We start from the raw sequence: 22,275 nt of genomic DNA on the forward strand, positions 1-22,275 counted from the left end.
TCTGTACCCGTGACCTCTGCCTTACTCCTTGCACGGCTCACCGCGTTTAGCTCAGCCTGCTGCCTGCCAAGACTGAATTCAACCTTCAAGTTATCTGTTTTCCTCTCCGAAAATGCATTCCTGCCTACTAGTTTAAGTAAACATCCCCCCAGCTGCAGAGCGAAGGGCCTGGCCTTACTGTCTCCGTGCAAGTGATTCATAGCCTCTGTTACCATGGAAGGCCCATGCCCCCCTCGCATCTCATGCAGACACCTAGACGCTTATACACGCACTCACAGTCAGTATAGAATAGCTTCTGCCCCAGAGACCTTTCCGCCCAGATAGTATGGTTCCCAAACATCAGATATCAGATATGATAGAGGTACGAGTTGATCTGACATGCCAGACTTCTGTCTCTTTCCGCCACTGTAAATGTCAAGTCCCCTGCACCCTCCAGTTTCACGTCAATCACACGTCATGCAGCTGCGCGCGCATCCAGGCCTCAGATTTCTGCTGACATTGCAAGATTCTGCTTTTTGTTACCACCCACTTATGACACCTACTTATGACGTTTCTAGCACACACCTCTATGTTCACGCCTAGTTCACGCCTTCTAATTACGTATTATTACCACATGTGTGTTTTATCTTGTTTCTCTCAGCTGTTACGCCTACTATATTGGTTTCTATAATGTAACTCAAGTATATAAGCTATGTATTGTCAATAAAATATTGCTCTATCCCTTCCTGCACCCCAGTGGTGGCAGGAACAAGATATCCGGTCATGACCATTCCTTTTTAAGGAATAAAACCCCTAAGAACTCTAACACCACGGACTCTGCCTTTTTCTTTCCGATTGAGTTATTATTGATTAAGTACTTACCTGCATAGAAATTAGGACGGTAAATCAAATATTTACCACATTATTTTGGCGCCCGAACAGGGACCCCTCCCCCACCTCACGCGCCGGTTGGTGCGTTGCAAGCTCTGTCCCCTGCCATCAGTTAGACGGAAACTACGCGTACTGGCAGGATTTCCTGTATCTCCCTCTGGCCCACGGAGGCGACGAAGACTGCAATCAGCACCCAGACGAGGCGGTGAGGAGCGCGGAGGATCCCGACCAGAGCCTAGCCGAAAGAAGCAAGGTCCGAGGTGTCAAGAGGCCCACCAGTTTTCCGAAGTATCAACGTGTCGAGTCGAGTCGAGTCCGGTCCAGTCCAGTCGAGTTTTCCGAGGCCTTCTGTTTTCCGTGCTTCCCGGTGAGTACCATTGCTGGGACGTATCTAGACGGGTTTGGGTACACAAATTCGGTCTGCACTGTTTTAGACAGTGTATCTGTACTGTTTAGCAGTATATCAGTTATCCTAGTTCTTGCACTGTTCTCAGCAGTGTATCTGTGCTGTTTAGCAGTACATCCAGTATAGGGGGTAGTCATATATGTTTCAAATGTCTTTTTATGTGTTCAATGTCGTGGTATGAGTGACTGTTTCTAATGTGCATTACTGTATTCTTGTGTAATTAATTGTGTTCAGAGTCAGAATTAAAACAGCTAGGATTGAGCATTCAGTACTAAGTAAACAAGATGCCGTTTTTCAATAAGTTAAAACAGATAGGAACTAGAAAAGGGATACTAGAGGAAGAAATTCCTATTCCCCCTAGGGACACTCCTGGAAACTTCATGTATCAGAAACATGGCATAGACGCCATATTGTATCTAGATTTATGGGCCGATTATACTAAGCATCTAGACGAAAGACACAGATGGCCTGTTACTGGAACATGGGATGCCGAGTGCATCATGAAGGTAGAAGAAGCATTATGGAAAAAGAAAGCCAGACAATCTCAGAAAGACGCCATCGAATTTTGGCGTAAGGAATCACATAAACGTGCTGAAAAAGCACTCCGTAGAGAAGACAGACATAGAGAAGAATCAGATAAAGCCCGAGAAAACGAATTAGTTACTGAAGGGATTCGAGTAAAATCAGAACAAGTAGACCGCGCACGAAACAATCTTGTAAATGGTATGTACTTAGTACCCGAAGGTACGCCTGAGGCCACTTCAGAAATGCCGAAAAATCTGCCACCACCATTGGTTCCAATTAAAGTAAACCACAGGACTACTAAAGACATCTTTCTGAATTCCTATCTAAATGATGTAGCACCCGCTTACACAAATCCACGTGCCCTCGTCCCGCCTACTGACGGTGACGGAGATGGCAACACGCCTCCAGACCGCACCCCGCCATTACCGCAACAAGTTCCCCCTGACTGACAGCCTGTCGTTCCTCCACCTCCACCACTTCCCTCACCTAAGGTTAAAATACCGAATCTGCTTGCGCAAGATCATCCTAAAAGACAAGTTCAAGTACAAATACAGACTCCACAGAGAGATAATGCTCAAGCCTCCGCCTCAGGAGGTGCGACCAGGGGTTACCAGACCCCGCCAGCAACACACAGATTAAACCTTAGGGACATGCAGAAGCCCTTTTCATTCCAATCACCCCGTCTCGACATACTCAAAGAACCGCTTCAAGTTTGCAGATACGATCCAGTACCCGGTAAAGACGATAGGATGTTGATGGCATCGCTACGTTTACGACAAGCTACAGATTACCTAGTGTTATTCTCAGGAATGAAAGAGCACCTAGATAGGATATATCATTTTGTCCGGACTGGGGAAAATCCTGAAAGTATTAAGGAAGCCATGGCACATCAGAAAGTCGACACTCAAGCATATATATTACGTTTTTTCATAAATTGTTTTATAAGAGAACGAGACAGGCCTGAGACAGAACAGGAGGAAATGGATGCACTAACAAAGTGGGGTCAAAATATAGCCGAAGGAAAGCATGATAAACAGAATTGCATAGCCAGTATGTACAGGAAAATAAGAAGTGCAGTAATAGAAGTACACGAGAATGAGAAAGAAGAAGCTTCCTCTGAAGAGGAGGAAGGACCTGGAGAACCAGAAAAGACTACAGACACAATAGCGTATGTAGGTAAAGGAACTTATCTTAGGAAAGGCATTCGTCCAGAAAGCAAGAGAGTCTTCCTCTCTGGCATAACAAAACCGAATTCTCCCGAACATCAGTTTCAGGAGACTGATAAAATGCTTCGAGAACGAATGGGGTACCATGTATTAAATTCTATGGATGAACAAGAACTAGCCCGGTCAGCTGTACTATGGGCTGACAATCCGAACATATACCATGATGACACAGTAGCGCAGACATTCCTGAACCTTTCCCCAGATGAGCAGAAATTAGCAGGTGTATACATGATTCAGCACCTTCTCACGTTATTCAGATATCAACATTCTGACCCAGGTCCCTTACACGATACATTAGAAGCACTACTCATGGATAGATGGAGAGGCCTAAGTACCAAGTTAATTCAAATAATTCTAGAACAACGGCACAGATATAACACGTTCTTAAGCTCCGAATACGTTCCCGCTCCGCCCCCAGAAAGAAAAATGTATCACATGGAGCGTCTGCATTGCATCGAAAGTCAGAACCCCTTACGAGAAGTACACCCAGTCATGGGTCCTGATAACGCCCTGAAACGTGAGTATGTACACACACCTCTGACCAAGTTAGAACTATTGGAAATGAAGAAACTAGTACCGTGTCACGATAAAGACCCTGCAGGTTTTCACAGAGAACTTAAAGACATGTTACTAATGGGAGATTACACATATGAAGATATTATGAAAATGTTAAAGGTACTGCTGCCCACGGGCATCTACGAGAAACTGAAGGAAAGAGAATGGGAGGTGGGAGATAAAAAGATTGTGTGGACAGAAATAGAGGACGAGGAGAAACTTCGTACCCCTGGGCTAGGCCTTGGGGAGAAAACTAAAGCATTACCAGGTTTAATAGTACAGGTTCTGCCAAGATTACTGACAACTAGAAAGAAAGACTGGGACGCAATTTCGGCCTGTAAACAGAAACACGATGAAGATACTAGTGACTTCTATTCAAGATTCGAGAAATGTTTTATTATCAATAGTGGCCTTAAGCCAAGTAGCGAGTCATACCCGCATCTTTTTGTATCAAAATTAGTCGAGAATTCCCTGCCACTAGTCAAGAACCGCGTGTACAAGGTTGAAAGTACTTGGCAAGCAAATACGCCATCCCAGATGTTACAGATGTTACAATACCATCAGAACAGAATTAGAGAAGAACAGGATCAGGAACAAAAACGCATGAAAAACACGAAAATGAAAATGTTAGTGGCCCAGTCGGTTCCAGCCGACGGCCAGAGAAAGGGTACGACCCAAACAGGTCACGCCACAGCTCCCGTTAAAGGGACATGCAATTATTGTAAGCAGCCAGGTCACTACGTACATGAATGCCCAGTTCTGAAACATAATATCTCGACAGGTAAAACTAAAGAAAGACCGCATCCATCTAGACAAAATCAGGGTCAGCAACAGACTTCACAGAATACACAGCCTATGCATGTTTCACCACATGCAGCACAGACAGTAGCGGTACCACAGAGACAGTCACAGTCACAGTCACAGCCACAGCCCATTGCTGCGACTCAGCAAGTCTCGCAGCAGATGTACCAGTATGCCCAATCTGATTACCCCGATTATCCACGATACACATGAAACAGCCTAGAGAGGGAGGGTGGCTTGCCTCTTATTGAAATTCCTGTAGATCAAGAAGGTCCTTATGTACACAGTCAAGTATTAGGAAAAGACAGAAAGTTTTTAATTGACACAGGGGCAAGTCGCACCACAATCAGCCATGATGAAGTCCCAGGGGCACCCCTCTCAGGCTCACAGAATGTTTCCCTTGGTTTTTCAGGACAGCCTATTGTAAATGAGGTATCGAAACCAGTCCCCCTGGCTGTGGGTCCATTATCACGTGTTACAGACTTGTTACTTACGAAATCTTGTCCAGAAAATCTGTTAGGAATAAAAACATTGAAGGCTCTAGGAGCCGTGATCTGCTGTTCTCCGGAAGGAGTTAGACTTTTCTTGAGAGACTTTAAGGGTCATTATGTATTACGAGAGTTTGATGTCAGATTGAAAAATGTACCAGATCACTTATGGGCAAAAGGCCCAACTGACGTAGGTTGTATGCACATTACACCATACCGTGTTACACTCAAACAAGGTGTTGTTCTACCCAGAATCAGACAATACAAGTTACCACCCGATGCTGTAGTGGCTTTACTGGAAATCATTGAAGAGCTCATTGCCCAAGGAGTGGTCGTAGAGACCGACTCCAATATATGTAATTCCCCTATCATTCCGATTCTTAAACGTACTGATCCCAATGCACCGCCAGTATATCGGCTGGTGATTGATTTAAGAGAACTGAATAAATGTATTGTTCCACAGTACCCTGTGGTTCCTGACATCTCTTCCCTATTGACTGCTATTGATTCAGAAGCAACGTTCTTTACTGTAATTGACCTCAAGAACGCCTTCTTCAGTGTACCTATTGACCCGGAGAGCCAATATCTCTTCGGATTCAGTTTAAATGGACGAAGTTTCAAATTTTCACGCGCACCTCAAGGATTCACAGAAAGCCCCAGCATCTATAGCCAAGCACTGAAAAGACAACTTGATTGTATCATAATGCCAGTTAACACTGCCTTACTGCAATACGTCGATGATCTGCTGATCACCGCACGAAGTGAGCCCGAATGTGAACAAGCATCACTGACAGTTTTACATTTTCTGGCCGACAAGGGACACAAGGTGTCTCCTTAGAAGCTACAATTCTGTGTTCAGCAAGTTGTGTACTTGGGTCACTTGCTGTCCAAAGTGGGGAGACAGCTCACTCCCGATCGCATTCAGTTAATTGTAAATATGCCACAACCCCAGACACAAAAGGAAGTGCGGGCCTTTATAGGCCTCACCTCGTACTGCAGACAATGGATTCCTCAGTATGCATTTCTAGCTAAACCTCTGATTCAGTTAACAACACAGGAGGCAGCGACTTCGACTGCCCTCCCTTGGACTCAGGAACATACACAGGCTTTTGAGGAATTAAAGAAAGCTTTATGTCAAGCACCAGTTCTAGCGACACCATGTTACAGCAAGCCTTTTACACTTTTTGTTACAGAACGTGATGGTACAGCATTGTCTGTCCTCACTCAAGACCAAGCAGGTTCACATAAGCCTTGCGCTTATTTTTCAAGTACATTGGATTCAGTAGCCCAGGCACTCCCTGCGTGCTTGAAGTCAGTAGCAGCAACAGCACTAGCAATCAGACAGAGCGACTCAATTGTTTTAGGACATCAATTAACGGTACAAGTTCCACATTCTGTAGAGGTTCTTTTAAACAGAACTCAGACTCAGCACTTGACTATAGCACGACTGACAGGTTATGAATTGACACTATTCCAGCCACACATAGAAATCAGACGCTGCAGCATTCTGAATCCCGCAACATTGTTACCTACAAATATGGCAGATCCAGCCCCGCATGATTGTATAGAGATCATTAATGCAGTAACAAAGCCTCAACGAGACTTAACAGATGTCCCACTGAGAAATCCAGACCTGACACTTTACGTGGATGGTTCATGCATGAGAACAAATACAGGAGAATTAGTGGCCGCGTATGCAGTGACCACTGAAACTGAAGTTCAAGAAACACATCGTATTGACACACTGTCTGCTCAAGCGGCGGAGCTCATCGCTCTGACCCGAGCTTGTATACTAGCCAAGAACAGAAATGTTAACATATACACTGATTCCCGTTATGCGTTCGGAGTCGTACACGACTTCGGAATGTTATGGCAAGAACGAGGTTTCTTGACCTCTCATGGTGCCAAGATACAACACGGTCCCCTCATTCAAGCACTGTTAGAAGCAATACATCTGCCCTCAGGCATATCTGTCATGAAGTGTAAAGCACATACTAAAGTTACGGATTCTGTTTCCCAGGGTAATGACCTGGCAGACCAGACAGCAAAACATACAGCATTGACTCACACCCAGACTACCGATGTGACAAAGACAATAGTACCAACACAGTGTATGTCAGTCAGGGATCCCACCCTAGATGTAATCGATATCCAGACACATGCTACTTCAGATGAAATAAAGAAATGGACTGAACTAGGAGGGATCCAGACAGACCAAGGATGGGTCACGAAGGGAAAATCTACATGGTTTCTCCCCGACTCAATGGTTCAAATCATGATAAATACAGCACATAGTCCGGCACATCTAGGAGAGAAAGCTATGTTAGACAGTTTACAGAATCTCTGGTACAACAAACACTTACGAGCAGCAGCGAAACAGAAAGTGCGTACTTGCATGATCTGTTGTCAGTTCAATCCCGGTAAAAGCGTTCCTGTAGAGCAAGGTGGATTCCATCCTCCCGATCACCCTTTTGAAGTCCTCCAGATGGATTATATCCAGATGGACCGTTGTCGAGGATTCAAATATGTCCTCGTAGTTGTTTGTGCACTTTCCCGTTGGACCGAAGCATATCCAGTCCCAGATTACACTGCCCCGACCACTGCCAAGCAGCTGGTTTGAGAATTCTTCCCACGGTACGGCTTGCCTCGTGTCGTGTACTCAGATAACGGACAGCCGTTCTCATCCGAACTTATGAAGCATGTTTCCCTTCTGTTAGGATACCAGTGGAGATTCCATTGTGTCCGACATCCCGAAGCCGCAGGCCTTGTAGAAAGGCATAATCAGACACTAAAGACCCGCCTTGCCAAAGTTTGTAAAGAGAAAGGGGTCGACTGGATAGTCGCCCTGCCAGTTGCATTGTTCTACATGAGAATGGTTGCCCATTCGAGATCAGGACTATCCCCGTACGAAGTGGTCTTTGGTAGACCACCGAATATGTGGGGGACGCCCATGCCTAAGAAAATTACTGATGTCGATTGTAATATGCTGACAGATTACCTTGCCTCCTTGATGTCTGCACTCCAATCATGTCGTTCACAGGTTGCTGCAGCCTTCCCTGACAACACTGATGTAAAGCCACACGATGTCCGACCAGGAGACATGGTCCTAATTAGGAACTTCGACAGGAAAAGTCCGCTGGAGCCCCGCTGGAAAGAGCCGAAGACCGTCCTTCTTACTACGAAGACCGCGATCAAGGTGGAAGGCAGAAAGGGGTGGATCCATACGAGTCATATTAAAAAGTGCAACGAACTGAAACCAGACCCTGACTCGTCCACCTCCTCCAAAGACTGTATTAAACCTAGTGACTTTAAGGTTCCCGAACGAGAGAAAACTCCCCAAGAGGAGTATAGATTGAAACTTCGATCTAGCAAGTCAGACAGTTTAATTGTTTAAGTCCTCCCCTAGGTGAATCGGTTAAATAGTTTCTGACATGTATCCCCTAGATCGAGACAGAGAGAGAGAGAGACAATTCAAGAAACGTGCATATTGTAAATCACTTCGTAGTCACTGTATAGTGACTTTATTGATTATGTTCTTTTTAAGTCTCCTGATTATTGTTGCTAGTATATTGCTTCCCATATACTACCCTATCTTCAAACGTGAACAATCTGCTTTCAATGTTTCTGCTGAACATTCTTTTAGTGAATTACCTCCCCATGAACTTTCTTACAGACTCCCGCTGCGCAACAACACATTCATTAGTATGTTACACCATTCCCATCAGACTAACAATGCTACAAACTGTTGGATATGTGGCCGACTCCCTCCCTACCAGAAATACAAGGGAGTTCTGCCCCTCTTTCCGTATCCGTTCACTCATAATGGCTCCTGTGGTGCATGGTTTAGAATAATCAATTCCTTAGATCCTGATGTTGCTGTTTTTAAAGGGAGCTGGGTTTGGGGAAACTTGAACTTAGTTCTGCTTAATGCCTGTTACCCTGACAAGAAGGGACTCCCCACTAGAGTAGGAACTGATCTAGAAAATGAAGTATATGGATTAGGTAATTATACAATTAACCGTATGATTCTCACTGTTGAATCCGAAGCCGCACCAGCTCTCCCTGCTATGTCAGTACTACCAGTCACAGGTGACTTATGTGTCAGAAAGAAGGGTTCAGTACACTTAGGTCATAGTAAATGTACTACCGTGGTCGAATTCAGTGATCATGGCAAGTCCTCCTTTAAAGCTACTCGTCATTCCTACTTTGTTTGTGGCTATACCGCATACATACGCTTACCTCCAGATTGGGATGGTACCTGTTACATTGCCTTCCTTCTGCCACCTGTTTTCCTAGCCCCTCCTGATTATCACAGAAATACAAATCTAGTAAAGAGTAGACTCAGAAGAGATCTCCCGATTGTCGACTATACTGAAACGGCATGGGAGCAATACACAGATTTCAATAAGGGATTCTTTTTCTTCACAGGCCCCGTCCAAAACAGTAAATTAATACGTAGATTAACCAGAACACTCGAAGCAGTAGTAAATGAAACTGCCTCCGCTCTAGGTAACTTAACAGAAGAACAGTCTGCTATGCGGATTGTTGTTCTTCAGAATCGTCTTGTTATTGACGTCATCTTGGCAGATAGAGGTGGAGCCTGTAAGGTCATCGGGTCAAGTTGCTGTGTTTTCATTCCAGAAAACGCGCCAACTGTCTACAAAGCTATTACACGTCTTCATAAGATTGCAAGTTCGATACATCAGAATCCAGGCACCTGGACTTGGTCCGGTTGGTTCTGGACAACGTTAACCGCTTGGGGATGGAAGATCCTATCCTTCCTAGGCATTGCCCTTGTCATAGTATTCAGTTGTTGTCTGTGCCTACAGTGTGGGCCAGCGATTTGTGGACTGTGTGCCACATCGTGCATTGAACATTCCAGTTTTCTCTCAAACCGACAACGGAAGAGAGACGAGCAAATGATGTTACAAGAACAGACTGATCGATTCATGAGGATCGAGATATCATGAAGGGTCCGTAGGGAACAAGGAGGGAATGAGGAAATATAAATTTTTGGTCAAGTTATGTTCCCTATCGTGTACCCCACCGTCTCCATGTACGAGCTTAAAGTGCATGTAACTTCCCTCCTGTGCCAGCTATGAAGACGCAAATACATTTGCGTCCAACGTTAACATGTCCTCTTTCAGACCCACCCAAAATGGGTTGAATAGTCCGTTCCTAAGTATGCCATGCCAACGTCTTTTTGTGGTGTACTTTACAAGTTTTTCAGCTCTGGCGAAGCAGGCCCTGAATTCTGCCATCGAGCTTTTTTTCTGCTTTCTGACTCTGAAAGCCTCAGCCCAGGCTGTCTCTGTACCCGTGACCTCTGCCTTACTCCTTGCACGGCTCACCGCGTTTAGCTCAGCCTGCTGCCTGCCAAGACTGAATTCAACCTTCAAGTTATCTGTTTTCCTCTCCGAAAATGCATTCCTGCCTACTAGTTTAAGTAAACATCCCCCCAGCTGCAGAGCGAAGGGCCTGGCCTTACTGTCTCCGTGCAAGTGATTCATAGCCTCTGTTACCATGGAATGCCCATGCCCCCCTCGCATCTCATGCAGACACCTAGACGCTTATACACGCACTCACAGTCAGTATAGAATAGCTTCTGCCCCAGAGACCTTTCCGCCCAGATAGTATGGTTCCCAAACATCAGATATCAGATATGATAGAGGTACGAGTTGATCTGACATGCCAGACTTCTGTCTCTTTCCGCCACTGTAAATGTCAAGTCCCCTGCACCCTCCAGTTTCACGTCAATCACACGTCATGCAGCTGCGCGCGCATCCAGGCCTCAGATTTCTGCTGACATTGCAAGATTCTGCTTTTTGTTACCACCCACTTATGACACCTACTTATGACGTTTCTAGCACACACCTCTATGTTCACGCCTAGTTCACGCCTTCTAATTACGTATTATTACCACGTGTGTGTTTTATCTTGTTTCTCTCAGCTGTTACGCCTACTATATTGGTTTCTATAATGTAACTCAAGTATATAAGCTATGTAGTGTCAATAAAATATTGCTCTATCCCTTCCTGCACCCCAGTGGTGGCAGGAACAAGATATCCGGTCATGACCATTCCTTTTTAAGGAATAAAACCCCTAAGAACTCTAACACCACAGACTCTGCCTTTTTCTTTCCGATTGAGTTATTATTGATTAAGTACTTACCTGCATAGAAATTAGGACGGTAAATCAAATATTTACCACAATGAGTTTACCCTCTTGTATAAGGTCATTGGACTTGGTCTTGTATTTGTCAGGAAGATGTTGCAATAGGGTCTCTAGTTCATTGTAGTGTGCCCTGTCATATCTAGCCAGCAAGGCCTGTGTGTTGACAATTCGCCATATATTGGCTACTTGTAACACTGTGCGTCTACCAGAGGCGTCTAAGAGTTTTGATTCCTCCTGGTGTGTTATAATCATCCCATGGGTCTGGGGTATAAGGTGGACTGGAATCCCCTAGTGGTTCATTGCCTGCACCGTCCCCCTCTTCATCAGAGGTGTCATCACCATCCCGTGGTGTAGAAGATGGGGGTGGAGATGGAGTAGGGGAGTCGTGTGGAGGGGGAGGTGGAGAAGGTATTCTGAGAGGAGATGTTGCAATGTCTCTCTTCTTTGGCGTAGATGGAGCCGGTAGAAGCATGTCCATTGTTCTCTTTTTGGAACTGAGAGTAAGTTGACCTGTCTTTGGGCCATTTAGAAGAGTTTTTTGCTTTGGATCTGGTTGAAAAAGCTTTTCTGATTAAGGTTGGTCTTTAAGCACCGATTTTTCGGTTCCGAAGGCTTGCGTGGAACCGGTTCCGGAGTGGCTTTATGCTCTTTTGGCTTGGAAGCTTGAGTTGTTTTAACCAGTATCAGAGCTTGTGGAACAGATTGCTTTTTTGGTTCCGAGGATTTTTTCGGCTCTGAAGTCTGAGAGGTAGCTGCCTTGGTAAGTAGCTTTTTGCCCGGTTGCATTGACTATTTGCTCGGTTGCGATGTTTTTGGAATGGAGGGGTAGGTGCCGGTACCTTTTGGTGTCGAGTGTGTCGATGTGGAGGCAGTGGTCGGAAGGGAAGAGGACAACATTTTCTTTTCTGTGCCGGGATTAGTGTTTTGGCACCGGTGGCAGGCTGACTCGGTCCAGAGTGGCCTGTAGGCTTATTTATGGACTTTTTATCCGGGCCCTAAGGCAGGGAATGAGAAGTCTTTTGTCGGTGTGCACCTGGGCCCGAAGGTGTTATAGAAGCCTTTTCTCGGGGTTGGAGGAGTGGGTCGGGGTTGACGTCACTACTTACGACCAGCTTCCCTGGAGTGATGTCCTCGATGTCGGAGTCCTGGACTTTGGAGGCGCTGAGAAGTCTTCTTCGACTCGCTCCCGTTCTGGGACATCAACGCCCTCTTGGTAGATGTCGTCTGGAATGCACGTTGACGATCGAGCCATGGTTCATCAAGCTCTTGGAGCGGAAGGAGGCGCAAGCTGGACAGTCTCTGGCCTCGTGCTCCGGAGAAAGGCAGAGGTTACAAACCTCATGAAGATCTGTGTGTGGAAACTTGGATCCACATTGAGGACACTTTTAAAATGGAGTCCTTTCCATGAGCCAGATATCTTGGCCTAGGTAGGCCCGACGGCCTTCGTCGACGATCAGAATCGAAGTCTTCGGCTTGTAGAGATGCGCGTCGACTAGGGATTGCGATCGAAAACAATACCGGAGAATAGGGTGAAGGATTGCGTCGAAAGTTGGATCGGTAACGGCACCGAACTGGAGCGCGATAAACACATCCGAGCCCGATGGTGACAAAAAAAAAATCTGAAGATGAAGCCGATGCCCATGCGCACTATGGTCCAAAGGAGGAGTCACCCATCTCTTGGCTTACAAAGACTTTTCCAGGACCAAAAACAAGGTGCAAACACCCGGGCGCAACTGCAGATGGAGATCTATGCACAGTGTGATATCTGCCGCTCATATGCCTCGAACCTAATGTTTCTTACAAATATATTGTTACCGAAGGTAAGTAGCTTGTGCATCTGGAAGAAACACGTTAGTTATAGATTCCTTATCTTTGAATAGATAACCCAGCAATACCAACCCCGATGATGGGTCTGCGTACCAAGATCACACCAGAAAATCCTGGAGAACTGAACGGCCAAAGACACCACCTCTCCAGATTTGGCTGTCCAGGCAGAAGTGTTTTGTGTACTTGTGCAGCGATGCCCACGTAGCCGCCTGACAGATGTAATGTAGAAGCACTCCTCTTCCCAAGGCAGTAGTGGCTGCAGTCGCCCTGGTGCAGTGAGCGAGTAGCCCGACTGGAAGCTCCTTTTTAGCCAGAGTGTAACAAGCCTTAATACACAACACAACCCATCGAGAAATGGTGCATTTGTGTACAGCCCGACCCTTCTTTGCACCCACGTAGCCAACAAAAAGTTGATCATCCACCCGGAACGGTTTTGTGCGAGCCAGATAGAAGTAGAGAGCACGCTTTGGGTCCAGACAGTGGAGCCTCTCTTCCTCCTTTGAAGGATGCAGAGGCAGACAGAAGATGGGCAAAGTAATGGTGTGCCCGATGTGGAAGGACGTGAACACCTTAGGAAAAAAGGATGGACGGGTCCTGAGAACCACCTTGTCCGGATGAACAGACAAGAAAGGAGGTTTGGAAGAAAGAGCCTGGAGCTCAATCACTCGCTTAGCGGAAGTGATGGCTACCAGGAAAGCAGTTTTAAGAGTTAAGAGACTTAAAGGACAGTTATGAAGCGGCTCAAAGGGAGCGCACATTAAATAAGTTCGCACAAGATTCAAGTCCCACTGAGGAATAACAAATGGAATTGGAGAGAAAAGATGCGTTAAGCCTTTCAAGAAATGGTTAACTACTGGGGACTTTAAAAGAGAAGGCTGATCTGGCAGCCGAAGGAAGGCCGAGATGGCAGAAAGTTAGCCCTTGATAGTGCCCACACTAGAGCCCTGCTGGGATAAAGAGAAAAGGAACAAGAGTACTTCAGAAAAAGAAAGGGGAATCACAGCCTTTTCTGTGCACCATGCCACAAATGTTTTCCACCAGCAGGCGCATACCGTTTTTGTGGAGGGACGCCTGGCTGTCAAGATTACGTCACAAACATCATGAGGCAGGTCAAAAGACGTCAACTGCCGCCGCTCAATCTCCACGCATGGAAGTATAGGCTGGACAGGTTCGGGTGGAGGACCGTCGTCTGCTGCTGCGACATAAGATCCTCTGAAGAGTCAGTTGGATCGGAGGATCGATCGCCATGCTGAGCAGCTCGGGATACCAGTATCTTCGTGCCCAATCTGGAGCCACAAGGATGACTTGGGCCTGGTCGCGCCAAATCTTCTTCAGCACTCTGGGCAGAAGTGGTATAGGGGGAAAGGCGTACAACAGACCTCAGCTCCACTCGCAACGAAAAGCGTAATGCCATGATGTTCCACTGATGTCCAGAGGCGCAAAGCCTCCTGACATAGGGTCCACAACCCCACCCCGCCCTGTTTGTTCCAATACTACATGGTGGTAGTGTTGTCCATGAACACCTGCACCACACTTCCCCGGACAGAGGGAAGGAATGCTTTTAGTGCAAGTCGGATCACCCGAAGCTCCAAAAGGTTGATATGGAGCCGGGACTCTGCCGGAGACCAGAGGCCTCTGATCTCCGCCTCTCCCAAGAGGCCGCCTCATCCCAGGAGGGACACATGCGTCACCACTGTGTGCTCTGGTTGGGGAAGGAAAAGGGATCTGTCATTGACCCAATCACGATTTGTGAGCCACAACTGCAATTGTCATGCAGTACATTCCGAGATCTGAACGTGATTGGACAGGTTGCCCTGATGCTGTGCCCACTGGAACTTCAGAGCCCACATATGTCATCTGGCATATTGCACTAGCAGGATGCATGAGGCCATTAGGCCCAGGAGCCGGAGGGTCAACCTGACTGAAAACCGGGATAGAGGCTGAAAGATCGGAATCATAGCCTGAATATCCCAGACTCGCTGCTCAGGACGATAAATCCGAAACAGTGTTGAATCCAGAGCCGCTACAATTAAGGGGAGCTTCTGAGAGGGACTCAGGTGCGACTTTGGCACTTTGATGGAGAACCCCAGCAAATGCAGGAGGTCGGCCGTAGTTTGGAGGTGGAAAAAGACTGCTTGGGGCGAGCCCGCCTTCAACAGCCAGTCATCGAGAAAGGGGAAGACAAACCCCTGATCTGAGCAGTTGAGCCGCAACCACGCCGTCACTTTCGTGAACACCCGAAGGGCACTGGAAAGGTCAAAGGGGAGCACGGCAAACTGAAAATGCTCCTGGCCTACCGTGAACCACATGTAACTCTGGTGGGCCAGCAGGACGGGGATATGAAAATATGTGTCCTGCAAGTCAAACGCTACCATCCAGTGTCCTGGGTTGAGGGCAGCCAAGACCTGAGCCAGAGTCAACATCTTGAACTTCTCTTTCTGGAGGAAGCGATTGACGTTCCTGAGATCCAAGATGGGGCGCAGGCCCCCTTTCTCCTTCACGGGGACAAGAAAGTACTGGGAATAACAACCACGTCCTTCTTCCGGCCCACGAACGCGCTCAATGGACTCCTTGTCCAAGAGTGCGTTACTTCTTGTTGGAGAAGCGCAAAGTGATCCCCCGACATGCGGAAATGAGGTGGCATGGCTGGTGGGGCAGACTTGAAGGGGAGGGAGTAGCCCCTTCGGACAATTTGCAGCACCCATCTGTCCGAAGTGACAGAACGCCAGTGGGGGAGGTGATGTTGAATCCGGCCACTCACCGTGGTGGGGTGCACCCCAAAGATCGGACTAGGAAGGCTTTGAGGCGGATACTGCGGGAGCGGAGGTGGACTGACCAGCAAGCTGGCCCCCTATGCTGCCACAGCGGCCACCACGTCCGTGCTGAGGTTGGTTCTGCGCAGGCTTCTGGCTGAACGAACGTTTAGGGGCGCCCCTTCAGTGGCGACGAAAGAACGAAAGGCAGACGTGGCCGGGCGCGTGGTGGAGAGACCCAAGGACTTGGAAGTAGCCCGAGACTCCTTAAAATGCTCTAGCGCACTGTCTGCCTTATCACCAAACAGGCGAGTACCATCAAAGGGCATGTCCATGAGGGAACTCTGAAAATCCCCCGAAAACCCTGTGGACTGCAGCCAGGAATAACGATGTAGGGCCACGGTCGTGGAGATCGTCCTTCCCAGAGAGTACGCGGTGTCCAGACCACATCGGATGGCGAACTTTTTGGCGTCTTTCCCCTCCGCAACAGCTTGGGAAAGTACAGCCCGAACCTCCTCCGGACACTGGGGTAGCGTCTGCTCCACCGCGTCCCACACAGCGTGAGAGAAGCGGCCCAAAAGGCACGCGCTGTTGACTGACCGCAGCCCCAAGCTGGCAGAGTAAAACTATTTCTTGCCAATCCGCTCCAACTTCTTAAATTCCTTATCCGGCGGGGCGGTAGGGAATGCGCTTTGGGAAGTGGAGACTAATTGACCAGGCTCTCCGGAGTTGGATTGTTCGTTAAAAAGGCAGGGTCACCCGGTTCCAGGCGATGACGCCTGACCATGTTATTATTCACAGGTACCCCTGTGGCTGGTCTAGACCAGGTGCCCATCAAAACATCCGTTAACGCCTCATTGAACGGAAGCAGAGGCTATATAGAACTTGCCGCAAGCTTAAGAATTTCAGTGAGGAGGTTGGTTTTGAGATTGACAGTAGGCAGATCAAGGTCAAGGGCCTTAGCTGCTCTATGGGGCACCATAGTATATGTGGCGCCCTTCTCCATGACAGCAGGAGGAGACAGAAAACCAGGCTCGGAGGAGAGGTCAAGGCCACCCGCATCCTCCGCCCACTCATGTTCAGATTCGCACTGCCGCGCAAGAGGGTCCTCAGACCCCTCCCAGTCGTCCCCCTTCTCCACCGCCCGAGGCAGAGGCTGCTGCGGCGGGGGAGGGACAGGGAAATAAAAATTGTCCAACGGCGTCGGGAACGGCTCCGGTCGTCGCCGATCCGGCTCCATGTCCCAATTAGGGTCCTAACCCGGAGCAAAATTGTTTGGAAACCCGGGCAAGGGCGGAGGTGAGACGAACAGGACCCATTGCGCTGCCGTGAACGGAGGCGCTGGATGCGGAGGACCCTGTGGCGCAGGGGCCGCCGGCAGAGGGCTTTGCTGGGCCGGGGCGGAGCTGGCGGCAAGCAAGGACCCTCACCTGGGACCGAAGGAGCGCCAGCAGGAGCCCGAGGCCTGATAAGACTGTCCATGGCAGCAAAATATTCTTGCACCTGGCCCGGAGTCGCCGGCGGGCACGGATAAGGTGGGTAGGCTGCTGGACTCACAGGCTCCAACGGAGGTGCGAGGGAAGTACCCCTGGCCCCCTCGTCTGCGTCCGGAGACCGAAGGGGTTGTCGTAGGAGAGTGCAAACACTTTTTCGACTTCTTCTTATGACGTCTCTTACCCAATTCCGAGCGTGAAGACTTCGACTTCGAGGAACGATGGTGAAGGCTCCGCGGTCAGTCCCTCGATCGACCCCTGGACCTCGAATGGCGCGGAGACGACTGCCGGGCCTCCAGCAGCTTTCGAGACCGCTCACGCAAGTCCTTCGGCGCCATGGCCAGACAGTAGACAGACGCCATGAGGGTCGGCCACCAACATCTTACGGCACCAGGCCCTGCAGGATTTAAACCCAGGCATCCAGGAGTCAAAGTCTCAAAAGAAGTAGAGACAAAAGTCTCAAAAAAGTTAGTAAAAAAGTGACTAGGGTTCGTGCTCTAACCGGATCTGCGCTTGCTGGCACGGTAAAATAAACAACTGACGTCAGCGCGCATGGGTGGCGCCTAAGTAGTCTCCGTGACGTCATCTGGCACTTACGACGCCAGCGACTGACGCGGAGCTGCACGACGCCACCTATCGATGCGCAGGGGTACTGTAGATGAAAAACTTTCCGGATCCAGTCTGACGCCTCTGATTATTCTAAGAAGAGGAATCTATCACTGACGTGTCTCTTTCAGATAATGTCCAAAGAGTGTTCACACACTATTAACTATTAACAGTATAAGGCATCAGTATGAAGACGTTTGCAAGCCAAGGCACTTATATAGAGCTTAAGTTCATTACATTTTAACATTTTTAGTAGTGAGCAGGTAAGAGTCATTTGCTGTGAATTTTTTTTTTTAAAACATACATTTTCGGACAAAACGTTGCAACTTCTGAACAGGAAAAGTCAAGTATTCAGTTGTACCATTAACAATTACAAATAGTTTCTTAAAGTCTGCAATGAAAAATCAAACGAAAAAATACGTACACTCTACATCAGCGCCAGTTGACTCAGATGTGCAAGTGCCTGATTTAATAGACAATGGCTTTTCCCCAAAGTCCCGACCGAAGAATTCACTTTGTAAAGAAAGAAAAAAACACTTTAAACAAGTCTTGCACATAAAATAAAACACCTTTATTCACAGTCCAAGCTTAAAGTAACAAATACACTCTCAAGCCTTTAGGCACAGGGATATCATACTGGAACATGTTTGACATTTAGCAAACTAATGATTAAATAAGATTCAAGTTTCCTCTTTCTAATCAACTGCATATGCTGAATGTATGCCTGGGTAACTGTGTCGCAGTCCTAGCTACAATGCAAAAGAAGAGCTAAAGACGTAGGTGGATTATTACATGATGGGATGGAGGTTATACAATATGATAACCAATAATGTTCCACTTCAAGAAGGTTACTTAAACGCCACTGTGAGGGAATGGGGTGGATTATCTGAAGTGGTGTGCAACCTCGCTGTGTAATGCACTTACAATCCCTTTAGGGCCTGTAGGTTTCGTTTGCTAAACCATCAAGCTCAACCTTGGGCAGCTGTGGCTCTGAGCAGAAACGTATACATCATTTCATAACTTTATTCGGATCAAAACATATCCATAAAAAAAGCAGACTCATACAATATTAAAAGTATACAAAATCATGAAGTTTTAAAAAGAAAAGAAAGATTCAATGCAGTGCAAAGCTATTAAAGTGCAGTTATACAATATCGATCGAGTTGCGCGCTTGAACAGCAGTTTTCAAAAAGGCCGCCACATGGATTAGCTTGTCCTCTCCAAATGTGAGAAGGGTCATAGATACTTCTCTATGATCTACATAAGAAAGAATCTTAAAGAAAGGAAGTAGTAACAATTTTGTATATTGTGTGTAGTACTTGCAGAAAAATTAAAATTGCAGTAGAGTTTGGCCTGAGCGCCCATCACATGGACAGGGAACAAGATCAAGGTCAGCTCGAAAGCACATGGGGAAGCATAGTAGGTACTGGACGGACGTTGCCTAACCTTAGACCAAAGACGAGACCACGCTCCCAGCTACCGATAGCTTTAAACAGATAGCCAGCCAGTTGTTAGTCCTTCTCATTGTCCAAAAACAAGGCCGCGCTCGATTTACTGGACTCCTTGGCCAGTCCGTCCTCGCGTAAGCACTTGTATAGGGCCGCCCGAAACTCCTGTTTATTTACAATGTCTAAATTGTTAGGGTTATGAAAAGCACACCCATGGCTAAACTAGTTCTCATTTTTGCTAACCACTGAATGTCCATACCTTTCTCAAATTTAAGGCAATCGCACAAATTACTTACCTTCGGTAATTATATATCTGTAAGAAACAGTAGTTAGTGTTAGATTCCTTACCTTAGTATATCCCCAGGCGTCAGACTGGATCCGGAAAGTTTCTGTCAGCAGTACCCTTGCGCGTCGGTAGGAATCGTCTGTGGCTCCGCGTCTGTTGTCGGCGTCGTGATCGCCGGGATGACGTAGTCGGAGTACTTAGACGCCGCCCTCGCGCGCTGACGTCAGTTCTGTACATAGCTTTCCGCACCAGGAACGCAGAGCCATGCAAGAAACCGACACTGTTGACATGAAACTAGGGCCCTGAAAGGGATGACCTTAACCTTAGATATCGGTTCACAGAACGAGGAGGATGGGTGGAGCGTTAAGGAATATCACACTAACTACGGTTTCTTACAGATGTATCTTTACCGAAGGTAAGTAACTTCTGCATTTGAAAGAAACAGGTTAGAGTTAGATTCCTTACCTTAGAATAGATACCCCAGCAATAAGAACCCTGGTGGTGGGTTTGCGAACCAAGATCCCACCAGAAAGTCCTGGAGAACGGAACAGCCGAAAAAGCCATCTCTCCGGACTTGGCTGTCCAGGCAGTAGTGCCTAGCAAACGTGTGCAGCGAGGCCCATGTAGCTGCCTGACAGATGTCCTGCAAGGGGACTCCCCGACCCAGGGCAGTAGTAGCTGCCGTGGCACAAGTGGAATGGGCGCACAGCCCACAGGAGGCTCCTTTTTAGCCAAGGAGTAACAAACCTTGATGCACAAAATGACCCACCGAGAGATGGTCCGTCCCTTCTTAGCGCCCACGTAACCAACAAAGAGCTGGTTGTCCACCCGGAACTGGCGTGTGCGGTCTAGATAGGAGAGCGCACGTTTTGGGTCCAGAGAGTGGGGCCTCTCTTCCTCTTTCGAGAGATGCAGTGGCGGAAAGAAGGTGGGCAAGGTGATAGACTGCCTGATATGAAAGGCTGAACTCATCTTGGGCTGGAAAGAAGGACGGGTTCTCAGAACAACCTTGTCCGGATGGACAGAGAGGAAAGGAGGCTTAGAAGACAGAGTCTGGAGCTCACTCACTCTCCTGGCAGAGGTGATTGCAACCAGGAACCAGTGCCTGGGCGAGCCGCGCCTGGGCCTCCTCTGGACACTGGGGCAGCACTTCCGCAACCGTATCCCACAAGGAGTGTCTGTAACCGCCCAAAAGGCAAGCAGGGTTGATAGACTGCAACCCAAACTCAATGAGGAGAACAGTTTCTTTCCAAACTGATCAAACCTTTTGGATTCCCGATCTGGGGAAGCAGGTGCCCATCAGAACGTCCGTGTGGGCTTCATTAAATGGCAGCAACGGCTCCGAAGAGCTTACTGGCGGCTGAAGCACTTTGGTGAGGAGATTAGTCCTCACGGCCGCCGCTGGGAGCTCCAGAACCAAGGCTTTGGCTGCCCTGCCCTGTGCAACACCACACCATTAGTGGCACCTTCCTCTGTAGCCACGGAGGGATGAAGGATGAATCCAGTGTCGGCGATGTGCTCAGACCACTGGCCTCCCCAAACTCATCTGCCCAGTCCTGACTTAACTGGCACTCTTGTGCCAGAGGGTCCTCAGACCCCTCCCAGTCCTCCCCTTCATCCGTGTCCTGATAAACAGGCAAAAATGACAGAGCCAGGTCATAGGTGAATCACTCACTCACCTATGCTGGAGATGGCGCCGGGCGGCGCCGCTCCAAAGTCGTACCGGGGCTGATACATCAGATACATCAGGACAAGGTTTAAGTCCAATTGAGGCATGATAAACGGCATAGGAGGAAAAGTGTGCGTAATGCCTTTCAGAAAACAGTTAACAACCCGGGACTTCAAAGGAGAAGGCTGATCCTGGAAGCCGTAGAAAGGCGGAGATGGCAGAAAGATAACCTTTGATAGTGCCCAGAGCAGAGCCCTGAAGGGCCAAGGAAAGAAGGAACAGAAGAACTTCAGAAAGAGGGGCAGAAAGGGGATCCACAGACTTGGCTGTGCACCATGCCACAAACTTGCTCCACATGCAGGCGTATACAGTTTTCGTGGAGGGGCGCCTGGCTGCCAGAATGACATCACAGATTTCGGGTGGAAGATCGAAAGCTGTCCACTGTCGCCGCTCATTCTCCACGCATGGAGGTGGAGACTGGACAGGTTCGGGTGGGGGACCGTCCCCAGTAGCTGCGACAGAAGATCCTCTGGAAGAGGCAGCCGGATCAGCGGATCGATCGCCATGCGGAGTAGCTCGGGATACCAATATCTTCGTGCTCAATCCGGAGCCACAAGGATGACTTGGGCCCAGTCGCGCCAAATCTTCTTCAGCACTCTGGGAAGAAGTGGTATAGTCGGAAAGGTGCACAACAGACTGCAGCTCCACTCGCGACGAAAAGTGTTGCCGAGCAAGTGCCGCCTTGGAAATTCCAACGCGCAGAACTGATGACATTGCGCGTTCTCTTCGGTGGCAAATAGATCTAACCAAGGCTCTCCCAAATGCAGAAAGAGACCTTGCGCCACGTCCAAGTTCAGACGCCATTTGTGATCCATCAAGCATCGGTGGCTGAGTTCGTCCACCCTGGACACATGCACCACACTTCCCTGGACAGTGGGAAGGAATGCCTTCAGTGCAAGTCAGAGCACCCGACCTCCAAAAGGTTGATATGGAGTCGGGACTCCGCCGGAGACCTGAGGCATCTGATCTCTGCCTCTCCCAAGTGGCCACCCTATCCCAGGAAGGATACGTTCGTCACCAATGTGGGCTCCGGTAGGGGAAGGGAGAGGGATCTGCCATTGACTCAATCGCGATTCGTGAGCCACCAC

At 48.2% G+C, this 22,275-nt stretch overlaps 1 protein-coding gene across 3 annotated transcripts in view; it reads right to left on the bottom strand.

Annotated features, from left to right (window-relative positions):
* Positions 1 to 22,275, bottom strand: part of AHCTF1 (AT-hook containing transcription factor 1) — a 1,100,496-nt gene that overhangs the window by 285,617 nt on the left and 792,604 nt on the right. For all 3 annotated transcript variants that reach the window (XM_086927206.1, XM_086927204.1, XM_086927205.1), the window contains one exon: positions 18,149 to 18,237. In XM_086927206.1, coding sequence (XP_086783332.1) covers positions 18,149 to 18,237 — 89 coding nt within the window. The remainder of the gene's footprint in view (positions 1 to 18,148; positions 18,238 to 22,275) is intronic.

The sequence above is a fragment of the Lissotriton vulgaris genome, chromosome 6 (assembly GCF_964263255.1).
Source record: "Lissotriton vulgaris chromosome 6, aLisVul1.2, whole genome shotgun sequence".
Classification (NCBI taxonomy): Eukaryota; Metazoa; Chordata; class Amphibia; order Caudata; family Salamandridae; genus Lissotriton; species Lissotriton vulgaris.